Here is a 26,505-nt window from a genome sequence, read left to right on the forward strand (position 1 = left end):
GTAGTTTGGTTAGAGTAAGATGGACATCCATTTTGTCATTGGAAGTTTGGTTTGAGAAAGATGGACTTCCTTTTTGTCAGTGGTAGTTTGATTTAAAATGATGGACATCAATGTTGTCATTGGTAGTTTGGTTTGAGTAAGACGGACACATGTTTTGTCAGTGGTAGTTTTGTTTGAGAAAAATGGACATCTGTTTCGTCAGAGGTAGCTTTATCATTTTTAGCAGTAGAAAAAAATAAGCTAAATTGTTTGCTACATGTCATATCGCTGGTATTTTTAGCAACGTGTTCGGAGCTGTAGTTTTATTATCAAACATTGCCGACGCAAATCCTGTTTCCCATTTAAAAAAAAAATGACATTCACAACATCACTGACGTCATCATCTGAGACTTCAAATTAAATTTTACGACTTAAATTAATTGAACATTTTGCCTGTAATGGTCCGATAACCATCTCCTCGTTTTAAGGAGAATCAAATTACGTTAATTCAAAATTTAAAATATAGAAGTAATTTTAATACTTTTTGTTAAAACCTTAAAAGACATTTAGCTATGACTATACAGGTAATGTCAATCATATCTATTACATAAAAAGGACGTATCCTTATAATGTTCAATATATTTTTACTTTTTATCAAATAGCACGCTGGGTTAATATATTTTATATTTATAATTCAATAAAGTTATTTAATTCATAGAAAAATGTTTGGGCGATAAACATAATGGACATTTAATAAAATATACGCACCTGTATCATATATACCAGACATTAGACTATTTTAATGATCCAGTTTGCTATTACATTCAGATCAAACCGCCCCAGCTGTTATAATCTACCTTGAATCTAGTAAGTACCCAAAGTATAAAATTCCCCTTACGACCGTAATCAATTTGTACTGAAACATCGTCTTGTATAATTTAACAAAAATATTATTTTCAAATATTTTGACATTTTAGATATTATATGTATTCACTCACGCGTAACCGATAATTTTCTGGTTCATATCTCGCCTGGTTTATTGCAGTTTGTTCGTTTGATTGTGTTCAATCATCCGAGACTGACTGATATTTCTGTGACTTGAGAATCATAGTTTTATCTCAACACTCCGCCTTGATAGACTTTTATAGTGCAGGCATCTTAAAGCAACACATTCACTCCATCTCATTGCCTTTTTTTTAAAGATCTATACTACAAATTACGTAAGTTAGTGGTTTGCTTCAAAAGACGTACATGTGGATATTTAAGTCTAAAAAAGAATCAAAGAAATGCACAGGTGTACATGCCTTTTTATATGGAATTTACGTGATTTGCTTCAAAAGACTTACAAACGAATATTTGAAGTCTCAAAAGGGTAATGAAAATATGCATCCCTAAGGGCTTTATAAGATTGTGAACAAATTTTCCCAAAATATGATAATTAAAAACGACTCTACACACGAATTGACTCGGAAATATATAAATCTCACTGTGAAGTACATGTATTATATAACTTTAAACAATATATTTGTATAGGATAACAATTCTATACAATTCCCCTCGCTTATTGCGAACAGATTTGTGTCTCTACATTTTTCCTTAAAATTTCATTAAACAAATTTCCCTCGATATATCGACAAACGCATTTACAACGCCATATGTTTGTCCGGAAAGTATTGCCAATACTCAGTGTTACGTTTTTGTTTGTTGTCACGTGACCATTTCCGGTTCTATTCTTCAACATATATTATGCAAATGTTTTTAGTACAATACGTAGTTCGTGATATATTACACGCTTTATATCACCTTGTGTTGCTGTAATTGACAATAGATGTCCATTGTTTCAATTGTGACGTCACAACTTCATGACGTCACAGACTTTTAATCGTATTGTAACGACGGAATTACTTAAATGTCAATATTTAAGATTGTAAGTCAATTCCAGTAACATGATTTCACGAATATTTGTGGAAAGCTCTTTGTAATGTGATGAATTGAACTTAAATTCGTTGCCAGTTAATATGAGATTTATGAACTCGCCACGATCCGATCGTTGTGCTAAAATTTCAAATGAAATTGTTTGATACGTTTTATACGATGGGGCCTCGGTGGCGCAATGGTTAAGGTGTCTGACCGTCTATGATCACGAGCCCTGTACCACTGGGTTGCGGGTTCGAGATCTACGTGGAGCAATCGCCAGGTGCTCCGCAGGTCGTTGGTTTTTGTCCATGTACTCCGGTTTTCCTCCACCACCAAAACCTTTTCCTTCCTTAAATGACAATAGCTGCTAGTAGGACGTATAGCACAAACAAACCAAGCCAATCATCTAAGTTCATGTATTACTGACACAATACATAGTATTGATGTTTATAATGCATCGTAATCGGTGTTTAGGATGAAATATATGGTATATATATATAGGTGTTGACATCATATTAAGCAGTGTTAAGATATATTTTCCCCCTTTTACCTCCTTTCCTCCTGCTTTTTAGACAGCAACTGTCTTGATTTAACACATTTTTTATGAATGATTAGTTTATTTGACCTATGCATATGGTCAAAGACATCATTTTGATCCTAAAAATGTCTTAAAAATGAAAGTCATTTAGTTCGAGGAGGCGAGTATTTAGCATTGTGTAATTGAGTAAAATCTTTGTATGCGGGTTGAATCAGCCTCGCTAACAAAGGCAGCAAGCTGTTCTCTGTTTCGATATTTATCTTAATTTGGAACAAAAATTAGAGTTTGTTTCCCCTCAATCCTAATTTAAACTACGTGCCTTTAAACACTCCATTTTGAGCAATGTTCCAGATTTGTTGCTCAAGATATGATCTCAAAATATGCAGCGTTTTTATAATAGATTGTTCCCGCCACAGCCTGATTGTTATGCACAGTTATACAGGAAATGGATGCGTGTATGCGTTTGAGCACGCATCATAGATCTAGATCTCGTGTAGATATATAAATATCTTTGAATCGAGAAAATACAGGCTATAAAGCACTGCTCTACGTACTTGCTAAAGACATTGAGATGCATTTACAATTTCATCCCAGAATTATGGAAAGAGTGTTGTTCCGGAGACAAAAGTGCACCAGATTTTCTATACATCTTAAGAAATCAATATGCAATTCATTCATATTTGTGAGATATAATTCATTTTTTTATAAATTTTCATGAACATCTACATGAATGTACAACGAAACCTGTCTTTACCGACACCTGATGATAACGACATCCTGTTTCATGTGACATGATTTTATGACTCCAAGACGACTTTTTTTGTCTTTGACACTGATTATACCGACACACTGCCCATTCCGACCAACGTATCTGCTTGTCCTTGATGTACATTATGTAGTTAACCAGAAACAGATTTGTTGATGTATTTAACATTGAATATAGCGACACTCTGTCCAAACGAACCAAACGTTTAAGTTTTCATTGATTCAGTTAACGCCAAAACGATTCCTTTAAGTCTTTAACACTGAATATACACTGCCATTCCGGTCACGTATCCAGTTCCCATTGATGTAGTTGATCCCCAAAGGACAGACTCTCTTCTCTGTTGTTAACACTGACTTACCGACACATTGTCCAATCCGACCACAGGATCCAGTTCTCGTTAATATATTTGACCCCAAAAAGATGTCTTTATGTCTTTAACACTTACTTTACCGACACACTGCCCAAACCGACCAAAAGATAAAGTTCCCATCGATGTAGTTAACCTCCAAAAGACAGACTTTCTTCTCTTTCGTTTACAATGACTTTACCGACACTGCTAAATCTGACCACAGGATACAGTTCTCATTAATATCATTTGACCCCACAAATATTTCTTTATGTCTTTCACACTTACTATACCGACACACTGCCCAATCTGACCAAAAGATAAAGTTCCCATCGATGTAGTTAACCTCCAAAACCCAATCTGATCACAGGATCCAGTTTCCATTGGAGTCGATAAAAATATTACTACAACTCTGTTATTTATAAATCAAATATATTCTGAGATATGAATTAATATTTTTGATTCATTTATTCCAGTATAATAAAGTTCCATACTTATTTTGTTTCTTCAACACAGAACGAAGTATTGGTGTTGTATTTTAAGATATGTAAGTTTAAATTGTGCGTGATTATATCACAGCCTTTACAAAATCTAACTAAAGAGTCTCCTTGTCTAAATGTCATTTCCGAATGCGTGGGCAGTTGATATTTTAGAGTTTTAACAAGAAAATTTAATATTCACTTGTGAATAATTGTATGCGTGTTTCTAAACATCTTTCTGTCAGTGTATATTGTTTAACCTTTCCTAGTAATGTATTTACGAAAATGAGTAATCAGTACGGAAGTGCACGCTCAAGGAAACACTCAGACTTAGGTTACCCCGATATCGCTGTGTATATAAACTTAAGGCTGTAGAGCATTAACTGTTAAGATTATATAAAATACTGCAGATAATCACTACAATGTTTTATTTCAATTTTCATCTATCAATGATTAATAATTTCAATATTTTTATGTCGGGATTATACTATTTCGATATATTTTTCATTTCTTTTGAATCGTTTTTTAATTCAAAATTTACCATAACACGGAATAGTGTACATATTCAATGGAATGTCTTGTGATCGGACCTGTGGGAGCTGGCCATGGGTGATTAGTGTATAGTGTGCTCTCTCATAATAAACCTTTTCTTTAAAATTATAATAACTGACCAAGCAGGTCAATCGCGAAATCGTTTAAACTAATTCCCTTTTACAAGTGCGCTCTTTAATAAACTCAACATTGATTAGAATCATGTGTAGCTGTATTTTTCTTTTTAAAAAATCCATGAGATTTTGTAAAGCGTATTGAGATTGTAGCTGGTAGTGTTGTGGGGATTTATAAGATACGGGTGGATGTGGTACAGTGCGGTTGGCCACACTTGGTTGGGATTGTATAGGACTCGGTTAAGACACGCGCGTTCTTCCCCCTCCCCGTGATCAGGCGCTAGGAACGACTGTTTGTGCACCTCGGTTCTACAGTAGTAGCCTGTGTGTTCACTGAACGAGCGGTGTCGCTCCAATCAACGTACTTATATATACTAAACAGCTTCGTTGTGTATATACTGTTATAACTTGTCCTACGCGAACGTAACTTGTGCAGTGAGGAACCAACATTTTACTGAATGGAAAACTAAATAGTTTAAATCGCTCACACACCTGCCTGGAGATCCAGGTGAGAGAGGAGCTAGTGAACATGTGGGGTATGTTCGTAAAACGCAACGTTTACCTGTGTCGGCTCTCACAGGTGTAAAAGTGATACACACATCATATGTACCTGACGGGTGGATTTTACGCCATAATTTTCGTCTTTTAATAGAAAAAATATATTTGTGAAGATAATTTTCGATTCGGAATACATTTATATATATGTTGGATGAAAATTCAACGCTGTAGCTAAGCCGAGATGACAGAATTGTTAATTACGTGAGAGCTAGGGGATCAGTGTGGTATAATAGTGTCTCCCTCCTTGTGCTATATGCTATAACAGTGTCCCTTTGGAATACACAGAGCAGCTATGATTTAAAATCAGTGTCTTCTAAACAGCGGAGCCGCTTTCTGTAAATCCCGGAATCCATCGTTTCGTTATTTTGATATTACACATGGGAATGTGTAGTGTGTTTTAAGGCGGGATTCGTCACGGAGGAGGAAAAGGGAGTAAAAGTTCGAATAGAGAAATATTAATTTTCTCTCTAAATTTTAAATTCATTTCCACGCGAAGGATTATTCGATTATGAATATGGATTACAATTGGATCTTAAGAACTTTAATAGTATTATTTCAATTTTCCTGGCACTTTTGTGTGGAATTAAATGCAGGGATGTAAGTATAGAAATTTATTTACTGTTGTCGTATATTGTGTATGTCTTTTTACCTGTGCAGGTAGACAATATTTACATATATGCCTCATATCTTGTCTTCTGCATGTGTATATATACGTATGAGTATCAATGTAAAATGAATCTCGGGGTTTACATATTGTAGGTAGCGTTTCGTTTTTCGTGTTATATTTCACAGGTGTGTTACGAAAAACGTTAGATATTCACATGATCATGGTATGTTAGTCGGTAATTAAAATGCACGTGCATGATTATTCCCGGTTAAACGATAATTAGTAAACAAACAGTCCCTTAAGGTGAAATGTGAAACAAACATTTAGTTGTATTTCAATGATAGTAAGCGACACCGTGGAATTGTCATTCGAACGACATAAATGGCATACCTGTACTTAATTACAGGTAGATATACCTGTACGTAGACGGATACACACCTGTATTAAGTTCAAAGAAGATATATAGCTTTACTGCTAACCTTCTTATGTCATGTAATTCTAGAATTTATATCAGGATTGTAAACTTAAACAGCTGAAACATTTTAAATTGAATATAACATGCTAAGAATGTGTTAGACATATATTTTGACTTACTAGTTTAAGGAATTTACTGGTAATATATGTGCATGTATACACACACACACTGGCTGCAAGTGCACGAATTTGTAAACTTTATAATTATCTCGTTATCAAATACACATTATGATAACTATATTCAGATAAATATTTGAATACATTTTAAAAATTATTGTTCCATACCTGTATGGTATTTGACAATATATACCTAAATATAAACACTAATAATGAGCTATGTCATATTAACGGGACAGGTGTATTGTGTAGTTTTGTTCTGGCGTTCTTTCTATACCTGTACACATTTTACACAGCCCTGTTTAAACGGCGGTAGCCCAACATGCAGGTAAACTTTTAAATCATTCATCATATATTTCAAGCCCTTTTAAAAAATTAGCGTACGGCTATATATATGTGTGTATGTATTATCTATAAAAGGCCGGACTATTCGCAATTAAAGTCAGTTTATTAGCGGCTAATTATGTCTTGCTCGGCCATTATTTTCAGACGTATATTTTCTCGTCTCAATAGCGAACTTGAAACCCAAGGGGCACTTGACAGAATGCAGTAATGCAGTATTGCATTTCAATTCGCTGCCCCTTATCAGAGAGCGCTATCGCCTGTCTGATGTAAACCTTTTCTTTTCTTCGCCTCGCCAAAGTAATAAATCTTCTAGTGATAATGATTTGCAAACAGTTTTTTGGACAAAACATAGTGACTCTGCGATTCTAGGGTTCTCCGAATAAACCTTAGTCATGCTGAATGGCGACTGGACTATATAAACGATAACGTATCCATTTATTTATATTTATATACTCAAATGTTTTGGGGTTTTTTATCATTTACATAACGTATTACGTCACCTATATTTCTTTGAAATTAAGTATTATACTCATAAATTCATATACAGTTTAAAATAAATATGAAATGTTATCGGCCTTTGGGTATATGCACAGCGGTACAATGTATATAAAATGATATCGTATTTCCATTGAAATCTAGATTATTTGATAAAATTTAACAATTCACACGACCACTATATTAAGATGTTAGCATATGATAAAACATTGCAACATAACACATATTGACGTATCACACCCTGTAATGAACACTTCTGTTAAACTTACAAAACCTAAAATATTTAATAAATATTATTTTTTACATTTATGCGGATTATTTTTGGATTACTTGAAAAAACTGAGATTTAAAATATAAAATTTAAACAAATTTATTATCTACATGTATATATGTTGCTACCTTTTTTGTTGTAAACTTAATTTCTTTCATAATACAGACATTTATATTTCATTTTTCATCAAATTATTGCTTTGAAACATAATCCGGAAACAAAATAATACCGTTTTTACCCATTCTTTTTTTTTCAATTGAAAACGTGTTGTATTTTATTTATTTATGTTTTATTTTGACGTTAAAAACTTGGCACGATGATATAAGTATGCATATCACTAAATAGATCACGTATTTCTACTTTAAACGTGAAACACGTGTGCAGTATTTTATTCAAATGTCACATAGAAACGACCATAGCTAATATATAATGCTGATTTTAGCCTCGTGTATTTAAGGGACTAAAGTATGCGTCTAAATCTTCATCCAGACCCTTCGCTATATATATTTTTATACACACAGCTGAGCGCCTATTGATAGTGCTATTGTAATTTTTAAAGATATTCAAAAATCATGGACCGTAAAAAGGCTCTACAGTGAGTGTAATCTTTATCATTGTCCTAACATCATGGGCAGACTATTTAAATCTTATATGATACCTCTGTGATAAGTTAAATTTCGAATTTGATTTTAAAAAGATGTGTAAGGAAACTACTGAAACACAGAGTACTGTACCTCCTTGGCCACCGTGGTAGATATTTTAAAATCTTTGTACTTAATATTAAGCATCGTACTCCCTCAGTCAGGTATAAGCTATATATAAGTACAAAAAAAGGTGTTTTCTCTCTGAGCTATGTGAAACACATTCGAACTTTCTCACCTATGTGAAACACATTCGAACTTTCTCAGCTATATGTGAAACACATTCGAACTTTCTCAGCTATGTGAAACATATTCGAAAATACAACTACAAAATAAGGTTATACTTTCTCAGCTATGTGAAACATATTCGAAAATACATGTACTAAATAATTGTTGTTCTTTCTCAGCTATGTGAAACATATTCGAAAATACAAGTACAAAATTATGTTGAACTTTCTCAGCTATGTGAAACATATTCGAAAATTCATATTCTAAATAATTGTTGTTCTTTCTCAGCTATGTGAAACACATTCGAACTTTCTCAGCTACGTGAAACACATACAATGTATTCGAAAATACAAGTACCAAATAATGTACTTTCTCAGCTATGTGAGACAAATTCGAAAATTCATACACTAAATAATTGTTGATTGTTGTTCTTTCTCAGCTATGTGAAACAAATCCGAACTTTTCAGCATCGTGAAACACATTCAAACTTTCTAAGATATGTGAAACGCATTCGAACTTTCTCAGCTATGTGCAACATATTCGAACTTTCTCAGCAATGTGAAACATGTATATGTACTAATTTTATTTCTGCTACAAGCTCTTTCATAATTACAAAATACACGTAAGTGTCGTACTTTCTCAACTATGTGATATAAATTCAAAAGTTCATGTTTTGAATAATAAATTCGGTGTTGTCTCCCTACGCGTTCGTCGTTAAATGACAGTATAGTTGTTGCGGGGACGTACCCTGTAACACAGAACTTAATATTAAGCGTTTTATTCCCTCATTCCTATCGAAGTTATTCAGAAGTACAATATAACTACTGTACGCTTTAGCTAATATAGATATATACCAGATATTCAGAAATACAAACACTAGTACTGTACCAAGTACTAACTCTTATGGTACAATTCTTAATAAGAACAAATAAGTTTAAAAATGACACGTATTTGAATAGATCATATTCAGAAATATAAGCGTTATATAATAATTTAACTTGGTCTAAAGGGACCATGTTTATTTTAAAAATACATACATACTTGAAAAACTGTTAATGGGGGGGTATTGGAAATAAAGAAAAATCACAAGTACATGTATGTACCTCTTTTCTACGGGAGATGAACAAAACTGTCCCCCTCAAAATGCGTTTTGTTAAAAATTATATATCCAATGTTTTATTTGTGTGTGTTTCCCCAGAAATACATTGTGCAAACATTTAACATCATCATACAAGGATACGTGCACCATGATACCCCTCGACAGGAAATGGTGTAGGAGTTGAACCCGATTCCACCAGCACTTTCGGTTTCATCTGATATTGGTATAGGCCAGCACCTTATATCTATGATACTATCATGGGGTTTTACTTCTGATAATATCATGAGACTGAATACCGTGTCTCTGATTCACGAAATAGAACCCTTTATTCGAGATAAATATTGATTATATTATGAGATAATACCTTTTACTCCGGATAATATCAAAGGATAATACCTATACTCCAGATAATATCATGATACAGACACCCGACGCCGGTTATTATCATGAAAAAGGTACCCTTTACTCCTGATAATACCTTTTACTCCTGACGACATCATAGAATTGTACACTGTTTTTCTGATTCACGAAACAGAACTTTTCACTAGAAATAATTTGTAATGATATTTTGGGATGATACCCTCTACTCCGGATAATATCATGGGATTACCTCTCACTCCTGCAGCTATCTTCGAATTGTACACTGTGACGCTTATTCATGAAGTAGAACCCTATACTTGAGATCATTTCTATAATTATATTATGAGAAGATACCCTCCACTCCTGATAATATTGTATACTCGGAACATCTTGTTATATCACGTACGCTCTTCTGCTTTTCTTCATGGATAGTACCAATGTACTTCTGTTTTCCGGTCCAAGACATCTGTAGCTATGCATTTTATGCAATAATAATCCGCTAGTAAATTGCTGTCGAATTGAGGCTTAACGGTAGTAGCATGCTCCTTAGAAAACGGTCTGGTTAGCTTGCAAGTTTCAAATTCAATTTTCACTTATGAAAGTTCGTCACCAAAATAACTCGTTTTATTTTTTTCTTACGATATTGAGTGGGTTTAGGTGGTAGTAGTTACGAGTTGAGTGTGTTTTCGGTGAAAGTTGAGACAATACCGTGTGCACTGTATCTAAATGGACTTGATGAGAGCGTACAAACAAACCATCGTCAAGCATTAAGTACCATCCTGGCTACTTTTATTGCTGTGTCTGTCCTTCGAATCTGTTTCAGTCAATAAGAACGAACCACCAAATTGGAAGAATTGGAAAGAATCAGGGCTTTTTACTAAACTTTAACAATAGATTCGCTTCTAAGTATTTCGTTGGAAAATATGTCACAAGCAACACAATTTGTATAAGTGCACAAGCGGCCTCAACAATGAAGTAATCTCAGACTGGCTGTTGCTCTCCTGGACTGTATTTTGCCAATACTTATGCAAATTACGTAAGAAGTCATCTTTTTGTGTCAATAATTTTTCAACAGAAACCGAAATCGTTTAAATTTTCAATAGATAGGCATATCTCAGGCCAAGTGAAAGTAATTTCTGTTTACTAGTACATTTTTTCTGTAGAAAATCATATTTTACAAAGACAGCATTATAGGTAGTCGTCCGTCGTTATGTCGAAGTTGAATGGACTTTGATGACTCGATATAAACGACAAGTGGATTTTGGATATCTTCGTTATGACGAAGTTTTACTGTATATCTTTTAAATATTAAGTATTTTCAATAAACGTTCCATCTAATGTACCCATAATGCATTTTACGGATGTTACGTCATCAATACTTCGTTATTTCTTATATGTTTATGTGTAATTCCTAACAGTGTATGTAACATTTTCTTATAAGGATTTGAGAATTTGGTTAACCATAACTTCAGAAATTTCAGAAATGGGATTTTATAAAATGTTATAGCGAACCAGTTATTTGCTACACACCCCTTCACGATAAATGGTACCAACAAGTTGAACTGTATTAATACCATTGTCACTATTGTGAAATAGTTTCAAAAAATATCCCATAAAATTGATTGTAACCATGCATTTTACAAAATTGAAGTTGTTTGAAATTTGAATGTTTTGAAAATAGAAATAAGAAAACAAGAAAATGCAGGGGTCGAACTCGAAGCCTGTACATTGCTAAGCCGAAAAGCATATGAAAAAATACTTGACAGGGGAAGCTACTCTAAGCCAGATTTGTTTTTTTTGATTGCTTCATATAAAGAAGAAAAGATGTTCTAAAACCCCGGAGTGGAACTCTTCTTTGTGATTATAACGGATGTAGTGGTACTCTTTCCCTTAATTTGTATTGAAAGGGGCCCAATGATAGGCTAATGATTACAGGAATCTGTACCATTACCACGGCGCACGTGGTAAGTCGGTCATTATAGATATATATTTCCAGTGACGAGTGTGCCATCCTGTCCAATATTCCCTTAAATATTTTTCAGATTTTGAAATATCATATCTTTCCTTTTAAGATCAAACCTAGTGAGGTGTCTGTTTCGTTTTGGCGGGCAATGAAACACATCTCCTGATAAGGAATGTAAAAACACGCTATCAACTTTTTTTTTCTAAATCTGACAACATGAACCTTTAAAACAATATCTTCGTGAATACGTCAATAGTACGCCTCTGTGCCTTATCACCGCCGCTTTGTTTGCATTAGAAAAATAACCTTGAAAATTAAGATAAATAAAATAGGCCTTGTTAACACAAGGCCTATTTTATTTATCTTAATTTTTAAGTGAAAGTGAACACCACCTGTAAAATAATAACAGCAACACATGATAAAGCTATCGAGTGATAAACATTTTTGAAAACAACAAAAATAGTTGTTTTAAAACACATAAATATATTGGATCGACAAGTCAGAGCTGTGAGCTCTTCACAGTTGGAGGTTTGTTTGTAAGGCTTGACGCCGCCTACGCACGAAAAAAAAAATCCAGATATTCAGAACGAGAGAAAATTATTTTTGCGCTGTATGACGTCAAAGGACGTACACAGATTGAAACTTTTGTTTTTCTTTAAATTCATATGTTTCGTTCAAGACAAGCAGCTCTTCTTCTATCTTAACTTGGGAGCACTCTATAGACATTAGGACTTGAAGTGTACTTCAAATGCATCATCAATTCTAATTCTGTTCAGTTTTGTCTCTTCTTACCTACAAAAACTTCAAAATCTCTTCTTAAATATTTTTTATAAACACGTCTGTTAGGCCAAAATACAAAATATGCATGTTTCAGGTTTCAGGACCGACCATAGTTTGTACCTGCGACCCAAATAATTTTGTCTCACTCGAATGCACTCCATCCAGTGTTGTGATATCTTGTCCATCAGAACCAAAAAAAAAGGCAACTTTATATATATCACCTCTCTTCCATATCGTATCGAAAAACAAAATTTGAATCCCGTATTTTCTATTTAAAAGACCTAAAACTACGTTTGGTAATTTTGAAATTTCTCAACTTAAATATTTTCGAGTGCATTTTGACCTCGCTGTGACCTTTTCATCTATAATATAAACAAGGTCTGGACCTTTGGACTAGCCATGACTTTTAAGTGAGAGAGCGATATGAAAAATAATGACGAAATTCTAACAATTTTATAGGTAATAAAATCCATTTAAAATGACACAATTTCGTTTCGTTTTGAAATATTCATCGAAGCGTAGAGCCGAACGATTATATCAAATAAGCTAGTACCTCACGTATTAATACAGAATGTGTTAGGCAAAACTGCAAAATAGTTATGGAAATAGATGTTGGTTATTATTAAAGTCCAATTTTAATTTAGTAGGAATCAGTGCAGAACAACATCCGTGTCTGAATTATTTGGTGTAAACGTTAAGTTATAGGGTGAACTTTGGGCACACATTTCAACTACATTTAATTTGATCTAATTATATAATGTACTGGGTTGTATGCATACATGTACTGAAATTCGTGGCCAAGAGTTAAAATTTAAAATGATGATAATAACAAAACTGTCTAAAATGGAACATTCTGATATTCAGAGTATCCGTGATGAAGCTAGCTTATTTGGTTAAAAGAACATTTATTGAATGAGCTACAGTGTACCATTCAGACATATGTAGGAACAGGCCTGCTGTAATCCACTGCACGATCGACTAATGCCTCTCCCTGCAGAGTCGGGGGTTTCTTCTGTGTCTTGTACTAAGAGGACAGGAAGAGACCATAATATGCTACATGTAACCCATTGCAACACTTGTGATCTTTTTCGTTTCCTATCTTTTCTGTCTTCTTCCTTTTCTATCTTCTTTTGTCTTCCTTGCTGTTGTGTCTCCCTAGGCACCCGTCCTCATATGACCCTGGCTGTTGTGTCTCCCTAGGCGCCCGTCCTCATATGACACTGGCTGTTGTGTCTCCCTGGACACCCGTCCTCATATGACCCTCGCTGTTGTGTCTCCCTGGGCACCCGTCCTCATAAGCCCCTGGCTGTTGTGTGTCCCTAGGCACCCGTCCTCATATGCCCCTGGCCGTTGTGTCTCCCTGGGCACCCGCCTTCATATGACCCTTGCTGTTGTGTCTCCCTGGGCACCCGCCTTCATATGACCCTTGCTGTTGTGTCTCCCCCGGCATCCGTCCTCATATGACCCTAGCTGTTGTGGCTCCCTAGGCACCCGTCCTCATATGGCCCTGGCTGTTGTGGCTCCCTGGGCACCCGTCCTCATATGCCCCTGGCCGTTGTGTCTCCCTGGGCACCCGCCTTCATATGACCCTTGCTGTTGTGTCTCCCTGGGCATCCGTCCTCATATGACCCTAGCTGTTGTGGCTCCCTAGGCACCCGTCCTCATATGGCCCTGGCTGTTGTGGCTCCCTGGGCACCCGTCCTCATGAGACCCTAGATGCTGTGTCTCCCTAGGCACCCGTCCTCATATGACCCTGGCTGTTGTGTCTTCCTGAGCAACCGGCCTCATATGACCCTGGCTGTTGTGTCTCCCTGGGCACCCGTCCTCATATGACCCTGGCTGTTGTGTCTCCCTGGGCACCCGTCCTCATATGACCCTGGCTGTTGTGTCTCCCTGGGCACCCGTCCTCATATGACCCTGGCTGTTGTGTCTCCCTGGGCACCCGTCCTCATATGACCCTGGCTGTTGTGTCTCCCTAGGCACCCGTCCTCATATGACCCTGGCTGTTGTGTCTCCCTAGGCACCCGTCCTCATATGACCCTGGCTGTTGTATCTCCCTGGGCACCCGTCCTCATATGACCCTAGTTGTTGTGTCTCCCTAGGCACCCGTCCGTATGTGACCCTAGCTGTTGTGTCTCCCTAGGCACCCGTCCTCATATGACCCTGGCTGTTGTGTCTCCCTGGGCACCCGCCCTCATATGACCCTGGCTGTTGTGTCTCCCTGGGCATCCGTCCGGCCTCATATGACCCTGGCTGTTGTGTCTCCCAAGGCACCCGGCCTCATGTGACCCTGGCTGCTGGGTCTCCCTAGGCACCCGTCCTCATATGACCCTGGCTGTTGTGTCTCCCTGGGCATCTGTCCGTCCTCATATGACCCTGGCTGTTTTGTCTCCCTAGGCGCCCGTCCTCATATGACACTGGCTGTTGTGTCTCCCTGGGCATCCGTCCGTCCTCATATGACCCTGGCTGTTGTGTCTCCCTAGGCACCCGTCCTCATGTGACCCTGGCTGTTGTGTCTCCCTAGGCACCCGTCCTCATGTGACCCTGCTAGCTATTGCGAGGACGTTAAACCCCAAACCTGTGCATCCGTGCCAGTTTCAATGTTTATTTGTGTAAAGTCTCTTCGTTCAGACACCGTACCAGTCAGTTTCATTGTATATTTCATGAACGATTTTATCATTCAGACATCTGTATCAGTTTCAGTATATATAAAATTCCAGTATTCGTACAAGTTTCAGTACACAATTTAGACGGGATTTCATTATTCAGACACCCGAACTAGTTTCAATGGACATTTTATGTAAAATTCTACAATTCAGACAACCGTTCTGGTATATTCTATATAAAAAAATGCAATTCAGACATCCGTACTATATTTAAAAATACACTTTTAGTCCATGAAAAAGCAAACAAATATCATAAATGTTATTCTAAAACGCAGTACTAATATACGAAGTTCAGGTGTAAAATAATAATCTGCCTTTTGATGTATCATGAGTTTGTGTACGATGTTGCCGGAGGTGTGATGGCAATTTCCCTCCTACGTCAATTAAAACTTTAACGTTCTTTTAACTTGTGTGCCACCTCTACCGTGCATTACTTAACGTTTTACTACATGGCCATGGCCATGACATGGAAGAGTACTATACAACACTTACACGGTCCTCCTGTTTAGCAGACTACTTTGATGGACTACGACTCTCCGTGATGAGGTGGGAAACACATTTCACACATTAATACGACAATAAAGAACAAGGTGGAAAAATACTCCCCCTGAAGGTTTGTGAAAAAGTGAGTCAGTTTGCCGATCGTACGAGGCAACTAATGTGGGCGCCGTGCAGAATCATTCTTGTTTTCGATCGGTGACCTTCACGTCGGAAACATCAAAACGAAAACAAAATAAATGTGCTGTACCGCTGGTAGAAGTTCAGATATTTATATATTTTGTCTGTAATTAAATCTGTATTTCCATTTTCATACTCTTTATGTCGTTTTGTGCTATTCTCTGACTGTGTGACTAAGGTAATTTTGTACCGTGTTGTACTGTATAACCGTATGCTATCAGGAGCATGTTGATCAGGAGTATATGACATTATATCTTCTGTTTCTGAACTAGAATTTTATTTCATTTATAATGTCCATTACAAGAATTAAGGCTCTTGTGTCACATTTTCTGCCCCATATTACACTGTGCTTAAGGCTGATTTGTGTAATACTGGCCTGTCCGAGTCATTGAGATTACAGTTGATCATGATGTGAGCTACCTTGTGCGAGCCACGCCTTTGACCTTCAGGGTCTGTACCTATATTTAGAATAACACTTTCACACCAAAGTGTCATATCCCGAAGCCAGTTCATCATTCACGTTACAAAGTAAGGTAAAATTGAGATGTAAACACTGGTCAAGCTGTCCGAACTGACCACTAAATTCGAACGTACCGTTCCTTGTTCTACGTCGTATCCTAACTTCCGGTGCTGTGTCTTCAGAACTGATTTCAACAACAAACGCAAATATTTCTATTTAGAGACAATTCACTCCATTTCTAGGAACGCTAAATGCGTCATCCAAAAAAGGCCCTGGGCTCCGGCATGCGGACCTATATAGAGATCTCTCTCGAGTTCGATGCTAAGTTAATTATATACTGCTTAATGCAAAAACAATTATAGCACGAGGTTAATTACAGTGAAGTTGATACGATGACTCTGCTCCGCGCGGCAGTAGACGAGCCACTGTACTAGCTAATCGCCGGTTTATCCCTCCGCCAGATAAAATAAGGATATTGAGCCTTTTAAACCGTTGTTGTACAATCCCGAGAGAAACTAGGGCATGTTAGCTCCTTTTCCCGTCTACAAATGCATTACAGTAAACAAGCTAGATTTTTTATTTGTCATTTCTCTTGTTTATTTATGAAAACTCTTGTTCTCTAAGCTTGATGGATTGTATAACTCAACGTCTTTATATAGTAAATATGTTCGATGGCATTAAATCATGATATTTGTTAAAGATTGAACAGATAATGAAATATTTCAGGGTTGGTATTTTTGGATCATAGTGGTTGGTTCCAATCTGTACATACAGTCTTTTTGTCTGTCTTTCGTGAATAACGTCTGTTAACAAAATAAAAGCTCTTGTTTCATATTTCGTTTCCGTATTACTCTGTCGTTAAGGCTGATTTGTATGATACTGGCCTGTACCAGCCATTGACGTAAAAGCTGATTTATTCTTTATATCTTTGAAATTTATTGAAAAAACAAAAATGTGTTTCATTTTATTATAATGTAGTTACATTTATAAAAATACATCATATATAGATATATGTCTGCAAATGCTGATACGATTTTGAAATAAACATAAGTACTGTGAAACCACATTATTAATACTGATATCAAAATCAAAATGCATGTTATTTCAGTTAACGACCGTACCATGTCGAACCGATTACCTGGTTCTAAACAGGTTTATTCAGTTAAAAACGTTAGGCAGTTCCTTATTATTCGTTCATCTACACATGTTTGAGGGAAAAGACTAGGCTGACTGTAGTGTTGCACACACATGCACGCATACACAACATACATGGAAGACATGTCCTTAAATGACCTTAGCTGTTGAAAGGACGTTAAACGAAATAAAAACAAAAACAAAACAAAAACAAATATATCTATTCATAGATATAGCACATGGAAACGTGAAGATAGTTCCCTTCATTATCTGTCCGGTGTGCCCCGCATGTAGATCTATCATTGGGAGGGGGACAGAAAAACATCGGTTCCGGAATAATATTTTGGATGTCTTAAAAACAAACCAGGCCGAACCGAGGCTACCTATGAGCTTGTGAGTCATGATGATGACAACTGCGAAGATGATTTCATTTTCAAAATAGGTATATCGTCTAAACACGTGCGGTATGTCGTTTATGAATAACCTGTAACGCCCGTAATCGTCAATTGTCATACCACGTGTGCATAAGTGGAATATTTGTATGCATGTGGTGTTCGTGCATAATTGTGCACGTGTAATTGTGTTGCCTGATATGTTACATAACGTAAGTCGCTTACACAATTCGCTTAACTACACTAAACTGTACATGATTATCACAATGTACATTGTAGCATAATTTATTATAAAAACGAAACAGTCTCTTACTATAACTTTTATTATGCAATATGTTGGCATAATATCATCGTTTATACACGGGAGCACAGGTTAATAACTTAGTTGTTGGCATGTGGCGTGTTGTCATATAGCGATGGTAGAAAATGAAGTTAGGGCCTCGGTGGGAGAGTTGTGATCACTGAAGGAAAAAGAAAAAGAGTATGACGAAGAAGAAGACACTAGAAGGGGAGGAGGACGAAGTATAGAAAGAGGTTGTTGAGACCTTGTAGTTTACATTGTACATGTGTATGATATCTTGAGGGTGTCTGTTGAGGGTAGGGGGTTGGGGGTCGAATAGTGAGTATGATCTTGATCACAGGGTCCTGAGAATTTGTTACAGCAATATTTGGACCTAAACTAAGTTTTTCAGAATAATTTTACACGTTTTAGGGGTTTAGATCAACTTTCGGTACAAAATGCCATCCCATTAATATCATTTCTGGCAAACAACCACACACTGTACACGTTGTTTTAAAGAATACTGCGAATAAAAAAATCTGAATTTTAAAACATATGTCTACGATAAAAGATATACGACATATTGGGTGAGCATGAGGTTGGTTTCTTCTTAGAGTAGAAATACAGATCTAGAAAAGGGGCATGGAGTATGTAGGTAGGGGTAGTGGTCCTTAGGGGATATTGAATTGTCGTCTGGGTAAGCAATGAAGGGCACATGTTTACTGCACTCATTAACTTCGACATTCTGACACACAGGGAGGGCACCGAGGACAAACGATCCCACTTAATTAACCGTGTGTGTATAATTACAATGCATATATGTATAGGGATCTTGTTCTGGAATGCTGAAAGACCATATAAAAATTGACAATAAGTTGGTATGGTATATAAAGCGTGCAGGAGTAAATAGGAGGTTTGCACAGGTAGGCTCTGATGCCTGGTGGGGGTCTGGCCCGTAGTATTTACACTATATAACGATATCACTTCAAAGTTTACAGAAGTACAATAGGCAAAAACAGGTGCTCCAAGATGTGTAAAATTGGATAATATATGTGCAAATTACATTGACAGACAGAGGTTTTTTTAATGGGAAAAAAATGAAATTAACTGTGACCTGTAGTGACGGCATTCCTTTGATGTTTTTGTCACCGATATGAGATATGTCTTTTAGGTATAAATTATTTGAAAAGGAATTTTGTGTGACCCAACGTAAGTGGTCCTGTCAAACGTCCAGGTAATGCGTCTGCCGTCTTATGCGAGCTGTCTGTAATGTTACCTATATGTTTGTAGCGGAACTTGGCTGGGTCGGTCGTTAGCGACTAGGTACAATGTAGCTTAATTGGTAGGGCGTTAGTATACTGGGAAGAGTTCGGAGGGTCCGGGGTTGGAATCTCGGTCTGGCCGTGCATTTCTCTTTCTCCAATAACATATGTTTACCGAATAATGTTTTTTCTTAACGAGACGCTTTTCATATCAAGAGATTGTTCCGGCGAATTTGGAATATTGGATATTTCTTTAGAATTCCATGCAACGTGTTTCCCAGGGCAATGAATAGTTATTCCTAGATTAACTGTATTAAATGATGTTAAGGACCCTGTCCCACTGCACTGTGTTTTTCTTATATACAGTGACCTCCCCTTAACTTCCGTTTGGTTATGACCAGTTCAATCGGTTAGAGCGCGTAGCGTCAGTATGAAAATCTGAAGTCTAGGGTTCGAATTCTGTTCTTACCTCACTGAATTTTTACCATCAGAAAAACATTTTTTATCAAAATATATTTTGGTTAGTTCATTTTTATTTTTATCTCATTAAAGTTCGGCTAGTTATGGTTTTCTTTTTAAAATGATTTATAAAGATAAAGTCATGACAGAAAAAAAGTTTCGGGCACTTATTATCAATTCTTAGCAGTGGTACGGAGATCCTGAAGTCAGGCGTCGGTGTTGAAAGCGTTCACGCTGTAAACCGGATTTGTTCAGCACTTCAGTTTTAATGTTATATCGACCATTTCTTAATTTACACCTGACGATAGTTCTTTTATAATCTTCAAAATGTGTTCATTGATATCACAAATTTAAAAGGAATTCAAGACATATGCCTGTTATATTACAATTCTAATACCAATACATGTACATTTGTTTTGACATAACAGTCTGTGATATATCAATTCAAATTAGGAGTATATATTCTTCACTAAATGAAAGAGTTGTATGTCATCAATTTAAAATGTGTACATTTATTGGCACTAGAAAGTGTTCTAAAATATTCCTTTAAGTCATTTTCTACCAATACCAATATAAAGGTCAAAGATTTTCGAATATCTGCATGAAGCTGGTTTATACCATCAAATTAAATTTTTTGAAGAAACAAAATTTCGATAAGAATATCTGACCATTTTGCTGTGTACTTATATGTTTTAAGTTACTTTTCAGTTTATTTTTGGTGTATTAAGTTTTGTAATTGTCCCTAAGTATTGTTGTCAAGCCCGATATGACGTCACTGTTGTCAGGCCCGATATGACGTCACTGTTGTCAAGCCCGATATGACGTCACTGTTGTCAGGCCCGATATGACTTCACTGTTGTCAGGCCCGATATGACATCACTGTTGCGGGTCCGTTATACCACAAACAAACTACATTGTAACTAACCAATATACAGGTCCGAAAGAAATGCATTTAGAAGAATGTAAAACAAGAGAGAGTTTAAAAAGTCCAAATCATAGCAGTGTAATATGAATTATACTACCGTGTACCCCGTTCCCTGTAACTTGTACCCCGTACCCCGTTTCCTGTACCCTGTAATATGTACCCCGTATCATGTACCATGTACCCCGTACCCCGTATCCTGTACCCACCCCGTACCCCGTGACCCGTACCTGGTACCTTGTAACCCGTATCCCGTATCTGGTACCCCGTATCCCGTATCTGGTACCCCGTACTCTGTACCCCGTACCCCGTATCATGTATCCTGTACCCCTACGTACTCCGTAACCCGTTCCCCTTTCCCCGTAACCTGCACCCTTAACCCTGTACTCCGTACCTTGTATCCTGTATCCTGTACCCCGTACCGTGCATCCCGTACCATGTTTACTTTTGTTGTATAAAAGTGGGCAGGCAGCCTTCTTTTTTATAGAATAAAACGTGTCAAGGGTAAGAAATACAACACGTCGTATTTGAAGATCACAAATCCGGAACATCTGGGCCCCTAGTTGTATCAAGCGAGATACACTGTATATTTAGTACTCATTAGAGACCCGCACTATAAATCAACTCGATAAGGACAGCTATCCTCCATACATAATATTAACGGCTGCATGCTTTTGTTGAACATATTATTTTTGAGGACCGCATGGTGTCTTGCGTTTTGTTTCGGTCCCGCCAGTCGCTTAAGTTTACCCCGTAGCGGAATCTGATGAATGACTTGGTGAATTTTGATGGATATGCGCTAGGAGGAGGCGACAGTTTAAACGTGAAAAGACGCAGAAATACTACAGTACTATGAAATTGAAAAAAACTCAGACTTGTTTTTCTGAAGACCCTGTTCTGCACCATGGCGTTCTCCGATTAATGAAAAGTGTATTTCAAAACTAGTTTTCGACCTCAGTGTGCGAGTAAGTCATCACGCCTCACTCAATTTCTTTGTACAAATCTTTACACTTAATTCATACTTAAAAATGTATGCAACCTTGCACGTGATGAGCGTTGGAGTTATCGTTCCTTTTAAACTTCATTAATTGATAATACTATCTTTCAACAATCTGTAATTGTATGAATTATTGTCTATCTTTCAAACGTTTCATCAGCGAATATATCAAGACCAACGTCAACGGGAAAGGAGGAACAAACTTGAGCTATGATTCGCACATAAACCTCACACGGAGTTTACCGATGTAAAGAGACGTGCGTAACTCATTTCGCGCAGCCGAAAAAAATATAAATATAAATATTTAGGAAATCGTGCAAAAATCTCCCGCTCCGATTACTAAAATGACTATAAAGATTATATACTTCGCCAATCTCTCTGATCGGCACTGCTAATCGTGAACGACAGAAAAACTCTTACAAGTTATGCATTTTCTAATTTTAAAGAAACACCACCAAGACTGCAAAAAATAACAAATATCTTAAAAGTTAAAAAGGGGAATGCGAAACTAATTACCTCAATGAAAAAACACAACCAGTTTCAGAGATGTCCATGAGAGTTATGCACATTTCGTACGAAACGACCCGAGTATAGTAATAAGAAAAATAAGAAGAATTGTTTTTAATAGTTTTGCTAAAGGAGAAAAAAGGTTCGTTTCATAATTTGCCCGCGATAATGATATACATGTGGCACGCAGGGATAAGAATATTGTTTAAACGTCTTAGTGACACAGGCACACGACCATGATATTCAAATCTTCATCATAAAAACGTTTCAGCCGATACCCTTGTCATCAATCTCGGTCAAGAGATAGCGGAAGAGAAACACATTGCAGACAAATCTAGAGCGAACGTTACAGGTTAAACATATCGAGTGTAGACTAAAAACTAGTGTATACGCGGACGTGACCCTGTAGATAGCTAAATAGTTCTGTTAAATTTAATAAAAGTATCTGTGCATGAAATCGTGTTATACACGAGGTGAAGGTTTTAGCCGAACTGCTGTTCTATTTCAGAAGTTGATAAAAAGAATCTTTGTATGAGATAATGCAGAAAGGACCTATGTATACAGACTCGCCTTTATACACGTTCTCCGGATTGTTTGTGTTAGTCAGCATCATACTTGAGTCGTTGTGAGAAAGCTTAAGGATGCGTACCCCTTTGATCTTTAAGGGTCCCTATCTTAAGGATGCTTACCCATTTGGTCTTTCAAGGTCCCTATCTTAAGGTTACTTTCCCCTTTGTTCTTAAACGGTCCCTATCGTAAGGATGCTTACCCTTTTGGTCTTCAAGAGTCCCTATCTTAAGTAGGCGTACCCCTTTGATCTTTAAAGGTCCCTATCTTAAGGATGCTTACCATTTTGGTCTTTAAGGGTCCCCATCTTGAGGATGCTTAACCTTTTGATCTTCACGATTCCCTATCCTAAGTATGCTTATCCCTTTCGTCTTTAAGGGTTCCTATCTTAAGGATGCTTACCCCTTTGGTCTTCAAGGGCCCCCATCTTAGGGATCCTTACCATTTGGTCTTTAAGGGTCAAACCGTTAGGATGCTTATCCTTATATATTTCAGACTTTGGCTAGGTATGTTTCATACTATCTGCAAAACCTTAAGTGAGTTCGTAGCTTTAAATGATATATGATAGTAGTGTATGAGAGTGAAGCCCCTTGTATTACAAGGGCGGTAAATGTACCTGTATTGCACATGGGTAAGCTGGGTGGTAGAGTGGCGCAGTTGATAGCGCGTGCACCTTTCACCAAGGCGACAGGGATTCGTCTCCCAGATCGGACGTGAAAAGATATTGTTCATCTGCCTGACACCATGGGCTGCCTCCCACATTAAGAACTCCTGTGCGCTTTCATTCTGGGGTCAACAAGAGCAGTTAATATAAGTTAAGAAAAGTTTCATAATTGTTATAAAATAAACAAATATTGCATAGGGAATCTAAAAACGTAGTGTTACATGAGGCACACAGGGGTAAGAATATTGCTTAAACAGGCACACGACCATGATATTCAAAAAGTAATCATAAAACGTTTTAGCCGATACCCTTGTCATCAATCTCGGTCTAGAGATTCTCGGAGAATCTCGGACCAGAAGTGAAGGAAATGCTTAGCAATAGTCAAACGTTTTCTGCATCACGTGTGGCACCGGTCTCATTTGTCAATAAACATATTAAAATATGGTAATGTCTTGATACTTTTTTGAAACCAACTGTAGATAAAAAGTGCTGAGTAAGGATATCACAGCGAAGTATTTATGTCACAAGATGCTGACAGGGTGCTGTCGAACTTTGTTAATAACCTCGCTTTATAAATGGGTTTTGATGTATATAAGGGCCTGACTTAGGTTACAGATATATGTTAAAAGCATAGGTGAAAATAGTCACCTGTGAAGTCGCATTAACGTGTCACCTACAGAGTTAAAAAAAAATGACAGGTACGTCGAAATCATACTTATTTCAGACGTGTTATACACATTAATGTTCATATTACAAGGATTTTTTTCAACAAAATTATATTCTATCCCATCTCGATATGAAAAACTTGGTTACGTTTTTCCTTCATCAGAATAGATGTACCAGATATCGTAATGTACAAGATCAGGTTGAAGATTGCATGATTTCCATCCTGGTTTCCGGTACATTATAAGCTTTGTCACTGTAAAATAGTGTTGCTGCTTTAAATTTATATTAAATCAAACTTTTTATATTGCACAACAATCTTGACGCAAATTTTATAAACTTATCATAGACATTGACGTTGGCTCGAATGGAAGTGCCCTTATGCGGGATGGAATCGGACTTCCGGATGGAAGCACATATGGACCCTTATTTGGGTTTGAATCGGACTACCCGGAGAATAGCCACTCTATCGGGCAGGTACCCCATACCTTTTTACGTTTTTCGGGGAATCGTTCCCTGACTGAATTGTTAAAAATCCGTGATCTGTTGACAGCGCAACCACTAACATTGGATGTTATAATGTACGTTAGTACACGCTTAACGAAATGTTAAACAAAGATAGGCAGAACCTTAAAGTTGTATGCTATCTTACACAGTGTAAAATATTTTGTGCAAGAGTTTTCTCCCCCTTTTAACGTGCATGCAGTTTTATCAATGCAGGGTTTTCGTGTACTTTTATGCGGCAGCAATTACCTAATACAGACCCAAAAAAATTGTTTACCGTGTTGCTTTAGTGTTAAGATAAATTCATGTTATTGTAAGGTGGCATTTACTTTTAATAACTATTTCTGTAAATACTCTAATACTGTAATTGTTCGATACTTCCTCGTGGCCGTATCACACCACGTCACGTGACACTTATAGTCTTCTACATCGAGTCCGCTCCGATGGAATGACTCATTAGCGGATCAAACTCCCGCCAGATCTAACACAGCCTCAAGTCTGAATTAAAAGTCAGAGTTTTGAAGAAAGAAATCACAAATGGAAGTGTGACAATAGCGAGGCCGATGTTGGTGACAGACATATGGTTACGGAACCCAGACTTTTAACGAGGCCGTAAAAACGCCTATTTATAGATAATGAACATTCGGATGCAAAATTCCATTTGCAGTTTGATCGAGAGTAGATACAGGGGACTTTGATCGTTCACTGTGTAACTGTGTTATGACACTCTCAAATCGATCAATGGAGACCCCCAGAACAGTTACGTGGCTCCCTCTAGTGTCTCATTAACGTTCAGCAATACAATATTGGTATTTCATAAACATAATTTCAGTTTTCTTGATAATTACCGATTTGCAGTTTGTTTTAATTATCAATAATTCTCATTTTTGTTTACTATTTAAACACAATAATGATAAGTAAAGTTTACAGACATCGACCGTATTTATTTTAGAGTAAAAACATAATGCAATATACACACCAACAATACATATATCGATTGGTTACTAACAAAGGCTGGGGAAGAGTTTATTTAAATTTTGTGAAAAATCAATCTTCTCAAATACTTGAGCACAGTTTATACAAATACTACAATATCTAGGGCTTAGTCTATTTTTTAATTTAATACAAGTGGTTTTATTTTTGGAATTGTTATTCAGAAGAAACTTTGCGCCTTAAGGTTGTACACTGTACACTAAAACTATGAATGATTGAAATTCATCTCGGTGCTTTTAATATAGGCCTTCTTGTATATCTAATGTATGTGTGTTCTCAATCATAAAGTCAATTATAAACTTCCATGATAGAATATCTTGATTAAAATGAGTGTTTTTTTGTGTGTAACATTTTTGGAAACTAGAGTTAATGTTACAGTAATGGGCATCCTTACGAAAAACAAACTAAATGAAAAAGACAACTGTCACAAATAACTGCAATGTAAAAGGTTTATCTTAATTTTCTAGAAATAATTCCGATGTTGTTTATTTAACGTTTATATCACTGAAGTATTTCGAGCAAATAAGCAAGGGATGATTACTTCTGACCCGCCTTTCTCCGACGGAGAACAAGACTATATAATGACAGGCGCGTAGCTATCTATACGCTAGAACGGAGGTGAATCCAACAATTTAAAAAAGACCGCTTGTTGCACCCCCTTGTCCCCTTATAATGGCCCTGCCCTGGTCCGCTCCTAAACGAATCCACTTCAAACCAGGGCTAGCTACG

The 26,505-nt window shown here is 36.8% G+C and overlaps 1 protein-coding gene across 5 annotated transcripts in view; it reads left to right on the forward strand.

The window, feature by feature from the left end:
- Positions 1-4,915: 4,915 nt before the first annotated feature.
- Positions 4,916-26,505, forward strand: part of LOC110467125 (multiple epidermal growth factor-like domains protein 6) — a 220,468-nt gene continuing 198,878 nt past the window's right edge. For 2 of the 5 annotated variants that reach the window (XM_021524059.1, XM_021524058.1), the window contains exon 1: positions 4,918-5,845. In XM_021524059.1, the coding sequence (XP_021379734.1) occupies positions 5,757-5,845 (89 nt within the window). In that variant the 5' untranslated portion in view covers positions 4,918-5,756. Of the gene's footprint in view, positions 5,846-26,505 lie in introns of all 5 variants that reach the window. The other 3 variants (XM_021524057.1, XM_021524056.1, XM_021524060.1) reach the window with 3 other exon arrangements.

The sequence above is a fragment of the Mizuhopecten yessoensis genome, unplaced genomic scaffold (assembly GCF_002113885.1).
Source record: "Mizuhopecten yessoensis strain PY_sf001 unplaced genomic scaffold, ASM211388v2 scaffold11161, whole genome shotgun sequence".
Taxonomy (NCBI): domain Eukaryota; kingdom Metazoa; phylum Mollusca; class Bivalvia; order Pectinida; family Pectinidae; genus Mizuhopecten; species Mizuhopecten yessoensis.